The sequence below is a fragment of the Zea mays genome, chromosome 2 (genome assembly GCF_902167145.1).
Source record: "Zea mays cultivar B73 chromosome 2, Zm-B73-REFERENCE-NAM-5.0, whole genome shotgun sequence".
Classification (NCBI taxonomy): Eukaryota; Viridiplantae; Streptophyta; class Magnoliopsida; order Poales; family Poaceae; genus Zea; species Zea mays.
In genome coordinates, this window is record NC_050097.1 from 194994764 (window position 1) to 195000804 (window position 6041).

The following is a 6041-nucleotide window of genomic DNA, read 5'->3' on the forward strand; positions in this document are numbered from 1 at the left end:
GCAGTGCAGGCCACTAGGCGAGGCCGCCTGGTACAAGCAGTGCCAGTGATTACAGGCAACTGACATGCAGATGGCAATTGTAGTCCTCTTCGTACGGAAACGTTATGTGGTTGGTGGCCGCAACAGTACTCTCTTGGAGGGGAAATTACAATTCTATAGTGTTATGTGTTAGTACATCAAATTTGATCAAATTTATATAAAAATACTAATACTTATCATACAAAATAAATACCATTAGGTTCGTAATGAAACATACTTATATAATATATATTTGATGTTATAAAAATTAATACTTTTATCTACCTATTTAGTCAGATCGAGAATACATCTAAATTAAATTCTCGGAGCTAGTAAGTCCACCTTTACAATTTCAAGAATTTGACATTGTAGCAGTGAAGACATCCTTCAACCTCTGCTTTCAAGAATCACATGATAGCATGATGGTCGGCATATAAGCAATTTCAACATTTTAATCACTGTGGTAAAAGTAAAACTAACAATGGACATTGGTGATGACGTGTGTACATCCATTCAAAAGCGGAGTCACCTGAAACAAAGGGTCCTGTCAGGTTACTTTGGTTTTCTGCAATCTGGTTTTGATAATATGGGAGACATGAAATTGACGCTATGAGCCTCCTGAAGGTTGAACTGCTGCACGCCACCAAAAGCTAACCGAGAAACTGGTGGAGAGAGATCTGACGTAGTGCCACCATTTTGGAGGGATGTAAAGCAGGTCGCCCTCCTCCAATATGCAGTCAATGAATTCCAGGTTTTCAACCCTTGGAAACTCCTTCAAATCAATGTTGTCAAGATCTACCTGCAAAACAACAGTGCATTCTAACTACATTGAGCAGAGCCCAACGAGATTTTGGAAATGAGAATTTCATGTGGATACTTGTAGAATAAATTGAAGAATAAGAATGAGCAGTCCTGGGAAGTTTAATAACTGATTGGCTAACAAAAATTGTATGTTCATATTAATTTAACTATCAGAGGTTGCTCAGAATACATTAAAAATATGAAAGAAATTTCTGAAAAGTTCCGAGAAGCATGATGAAGAAAATAATGACCGAGACTGGAAACTGGAAACTTTTAATACATAACACCATCAAAATGCACTAACAAGTAGGACCAGTTGGCAATGCAATATAGAGTCGTGAAGGGAGTACAGATAATCAAAATCTGGAAATTAGGTATTTCAAATGTTTAGCTGCCAAAACTACATGTAACATCATGACGATCCACATTCCATATATTTGCTTCAAAATATACAACTACCATAATAGATACATGTACCTGACTGGTATTGCTTAGCATAGTCTCTGTGTGTGGATACAAGTCCTCAGCTATGAAAGCAGGATAGAGTCTAATATACTTCCTGCCCAATACCTGTAAAAATAGGTGTCAGCCATTGCTGATAAAATTTACCTAAAAGAACAGATGACATCGTCAGAAAATTTTAAGCATAAACATACAGAACCATGGATAAAGGCAGCCAGCAGCAAAAGTCATCTGCTAAGATCTTTAACTGATATTTAATTGACAGTAAGTATTAAGTTGAATGTACCAACCAATTCAACCCAAAAATTTAAGCTGATGGGAAGAGGTAGACAATTTACTTATATTATATTCTAACAGTACCCCTCACGTCGAGCATCTCTTAGGTCTCAGACGTGGAATAAAAGCGAGCAACAATTATTTTATTTTAATTGCGCTAACCAGGATTCGAACTCACGACCTCTGACTCTGATACCATATTAAGTTGCATGCACCAATCAATTCAACCCAAAAGCTTAAGTTGATGGGAAGAGGTGGACAATTTACTTATATTATATTCCAACAGTAAGCAGGGATTATGACCAACTTAATGATCTATACTATGAGCACTCATAAATGTCACATGGAGATGACATCTAATTGAACTTCACGAAAGATCAAATGGGCATAGCTACTACTATACTAACTCATAACAAAAATAAAGCAGAGTTCAGTTATTAGTATAGTCAGATAACAGAACATGACATATTACAAAATATTTTCAACATAAGCAAGTAAATAAATGGAGATATCTCCTTGCAAAACTACAGCTTCAAAAGTTTACACTTGTTCATAGCACAAATTTTAGATTACAAGTACACTACCAAGCAGTGGCGGATCCACGAGGGGGGCTGGGTGGGCTCCAGCCCCCTTGCGCCGGCAGCTTACAAGTAGGAGGGAGTAAGGGAGAGGAAGAAAGAAGAGGAGAAAGAGAGAGGAAGGGAGAAAGAAGAAGGGAGAGGAAGGAATAAGAAGGTGAAGAGAAAAAGAGGAAGAATATGAGGAAAAAAGAAGATAGTTAGCTTCTAGCCCCTCCCCCCTGCCATGGATCCTGGATCCGCCACTGCCACCAAGTTAAAACACACACGTGTTTTACCTGAGCTAAGATATTGTGATGTGGATCATGGTGCAATGGTGTCACTGTCCCCTCTGGACCAAACCAAGCATTAAGTGATTGGAGTGCACCTCCACCAGCGTAACAGTATTCGGGAACAATTATGTCTTCACTGAGCTCTTTTATCTGCCAAATCCAATGAGGTAAAATGCACAACTGAACAAAGGCAAACTACTAGAGGATCAACATGAAAAATCAGCTACCTGCTCAAACAATGGATGCTGAGCCAGATATGTCAAGTTTGATGGACAGACAGTTGACGACATTCTATCCAGGAACTGAGAAAATGTGATAAGCTCCTGCTTCCACTCACTACACACGTAATTCTTTCCAACCTAACAAGAAACAACTTCATAAGTGGACCAAGAATAATCATAATGCAAAACACAAAAAATGCACCTCAGTAAATGCTTCAGTGGTCCTAAATCAGTAAGAAGCAACCATCTGTTACAAAATTCAAGAACGTGTTGCTCGAACTTGAAATATTTCAGTGTTTTGCAGTTCAAAATGTACCATTTCTGTCCTTTACATATCACATTAATGAACTACACAGCTTTGAGACACAACTTGCAATTTTTGGAAGATTGGTTCCATGGTGTGCAACTGCTAGATAGTAAGTTAAAGAAAGATGGCTATATATACTAATAGCAAACAAAAATAAATCGAATATGTTGAAATGACATGATGTCACATTACCAAATTCTTTCTGCAAATAAGAAGTACCTACATCTAGAGTTTTAATAACATGGTGTTGAGACTGAAATGAATATATATGCAAAGATAGCAGTTTAGGAATTGAGCATATATCAGTTAGTGAGAGGTCTGCATGTAAACCTCCACTTTCGAAGCTCAATTCCTCTTAGCTCGAATTTGGGTGTCTATTTCATCTCATTTAGAACACCACCTAGTTCTTCCTAGGTTGGTTAACTTCTTCTTGAAGAGAGCAATATAAAGAGTTCCAATTTACCTAGTATTTCGACTGCCAAGGCAAAAGATCAATTTTACACACCTGGATATTAGTACAACCAAGACAAAATACTGTTACCTATTGCTACTTAGGCTGGTAGAGATACAATGTCAAACCTTATAAAAACAATGAAACAAGTAATATCTAGACACACTTACTTTATATTAGCTTAAAAGGGAAAGGGCATTCAAATGAGTTGCAATTCTACTATTTATCTCCTTCATCTTTAAATTCATTCGCCAAGCTAAAAATGGCAAACACATAAAAGTGACACAGGAATTGAGTTAATGGAATACAAAAAGCTTGTTTCCAAAGTTTTTTGAACACTTAGTGTAAAGAGAAGCATTTACTTCAACAGGAACAGTACGATCTCCAGCAATCTTCTTGAGGTACTCAATGTCCTTCCATTTTGTCCTTGCAGGCCAATGGTCGATGGTGCCACTAATTATGACGGGGGTGTCGCGCAAAAAGTAATTACATATGAACTCCTCCAAGGAAATGCATGATCGCCTCTCAACTTTCTTACAGGATAAAGAGTTCGCTGGAAGAATTTTCAGTGCCTGAAACAAACTATTGTTAACAAGTGCCAGATGCCGAACAAGAAATGGAATACATATTTTTTTTCTATCAGCACAACAACTTCATAAAAAATCAAGCACCCATTTAACCAGAGGTGATATTCCATTTTTTCTAAAAAAAATTAAGCATTCATTTAACCAGAGGTGATATTCCATTTTTTCTCGAATAGATATTTCCATTCAATGCATACAATACAAACTGAAATTATCTTTCGACCAAGAACAGTGTAGAAATTTGAGTTACCACAGTGCCTAAGCCCCTATCAAGTTATGACAGGATTCACCCACAGCTATGCCAAAACAATCTGAATGCAACCTCTCATTTCCAACTCATTCTGAGTTAGCATTGCATGCTTGGTGTAGTTACACTGGGGTTCTCAAATCTCAAGGAACAAGCACATCCAGTACTCTTAAGAACAGGCCCAATTTCATACCCGACGTTGTAGCTCACAGGTGTTTTGACTAATCATACTCTAAGCAAACTGGTTTTTAAAATGGTAAAAAAAAAGTAATCATACTTCAGCAAGCCCCTAAAATTTCAGCACAGTTCTTGTGCGCGCTGTCTAGTAAGCAGAGAAACAAACACGAACTCTTACAAAGGCAATAGCGATCTCACATCAGCGATGTCTCGGTTCCTGTCGAGCGCTTCCCTCCACCTCTGGTTCTCCTTATCCACGACCCCCTCGCCACCTTCGCTTCCGCCACACGCTTCCGCGGAGATGCGCGCCAGTGCCGCCTCGAGGTCGGCGCGCAGTAGGTTGCCTCCCATGATGAGCCCCATGTCGAGTGCCCGGAGCGCCGCGGAGCGGTCGCTATCTCCGCCGCTGGCCGCGTGGGTGCGGAGCCGCGCGACGTTGAGGCAGGCGAGCGCGTAGGCGTCCCTCCAGGCGGTGCCGACCTCGCTCCAGGGGCCCGAGTGGAGCTGCTCCCACGCCATCTCCCGCGCCGCCTCCGCCGCGCGCAGGTCCCCCGCCCCCGCCTTCTCCGCCGAGGCAACGAAAGCGAACCCGCCCTCCCCCGTTATTTCCCGCAGCAGCGCTGACACACGCTCAGCCTCGCCCTCGCCGGCGGCGGCCATCAGGAGGACCGGCGTGCTGGTTCTGGGGTGCGGGGGGAGAAAAAGCGCAAAAGCGCAGGAGTGGCGAAGATATTTCTGGCTCTTGTTGCTCTGTTCCGGATGCGTGTGCGTTTCCCACTTTTGGCCGCAAATGACGCACGCGAAACCTTCCCCATTTGGTCATTAGGCGTAACCTACACTTGATACTCGTGCCTACGGGCAATGCAGATACCACGATCACTAATAGGTGGAAATCAATTAAGGTCGCCGCTCCTATTATTACCCCCACAAGGAAACAATTCAGCATGTTCTTTTGGCTTTAATATGCACATCCTTCTACAGTGTTTTATATTTATAAATTATAGCTACAGCAGTCCAAACAACTGTCTTTAATATCGTCGGTGGGATCGACGAATCGAAGGCCCCGGGACGAAGCTCTCGATGAGACGAATGCAGTGGTACCATCGGATCCCGTTGAAGTACAAATCGAAAGTAATTGCTCGGCGAAGTTATCGTAGTAGTTAGAACCGTCCCGAACTTCGGCGAGCAATTCCGGAAGTTTCGGATGTAGACTGGGGATGGGGTTTCGAAATTCGGTAAGGGCTCGGCGAGAGGATTCCAGCTATATATATATATATATATTGCTAGGGTTTTGAAGTAATTTCAGAAAAAGGTTGAAATCGTTTTTAATATCCGAAAAATATCTCGTAGGCTCCAAAAAATCTAGGAAAATTCCTAAACATGATTTGGCAACCAATGAACTAAAAAACATATTTAGAACTTTTGAAAATGTTTTAAGTACCTCCAATAAATAGATTTTGAATTTCTAAAAATGAAAAAATATTTGAAAAATATGAAAATTTTCCGGAAACTTCTACAAGGTATATTAACAGGTTTCAAACACTTTTCGCACATAGAAACATTATGCAACGACATGAATGCAACAGTCAAAGTGCCTCTAGGGCTCACTTCACTAGGCTTGCGCCAATATATAACAAAATAATTCTC

The 6041-nt window shown here is 40.8% G+C and overlaps 1 protein-coding gene across 2 annotated transcripts; it reads right to left on the reverse strand.

Moving 5' to 3' along the window:
- Positions 1-239: 239 nt before the first annotated feature.
- LOC100272621 (uncharacterized) lies at positions 240-5181 on the reverse strand. Of its 2 annotated transcripts, XM_008669243.4 has the most exons (7): positions 4593-5181; positions 3749-3958; positions 2635-2766; positions 2414-2557; positions 1297-1389; positions 674-817; positions 240-547 (listed from the first exon to the last, which is right to left on the reverse strand). In XM_008669243.4, exons 1-7 carry the CDS (start codon positions 5052-5054, stop codon positions 494-496), a joined length of 1239 nt encoding a protein of 412 aa, XP_008667465.1. In that variant the 5' UTR covers positions 5055-5181; the 3' UTR covers positions 240-493. The 2 variants fall into 2 exon arrangements, with proteins under 2 accessions (XP_008667465.1, NP_001140556.1); NM_001147084.1 differs by having other exon boundaries at positions 310-817; positions 4593-5080.
- Between the last annotated feature and the right edge of the window lie 860 nt (positions 5182-6041).

What these genes read in the sequence shown, in the direction of transcription:
- LOC100272621 (XM_008669243.4), bottom strand. Translation starts at nt 5,054, where the DNA reads ATGGCCGCCGCCGGCGAGGGCGAGGCTGAGCGTGTGTCAGCGCTGCTG. An exon ending in ATCGTACTGTTCCTGTTGAA is followed by an intron (nt 2,767 to 3,748) that starts GTAAATGCTTCT and finishes GTTTCTTGTTAG; the next exon opens with GTTGGAAAGAATTACGTGTG. An exon ending in TGCTAAGCAATACCAGTCAG is followed by an intron (nt 818 to 1,296) that starts GTACATGTATCT and finishes GTTGTTTTGCAG; the next exon opens with GTAGATCTTGACAACATTGA.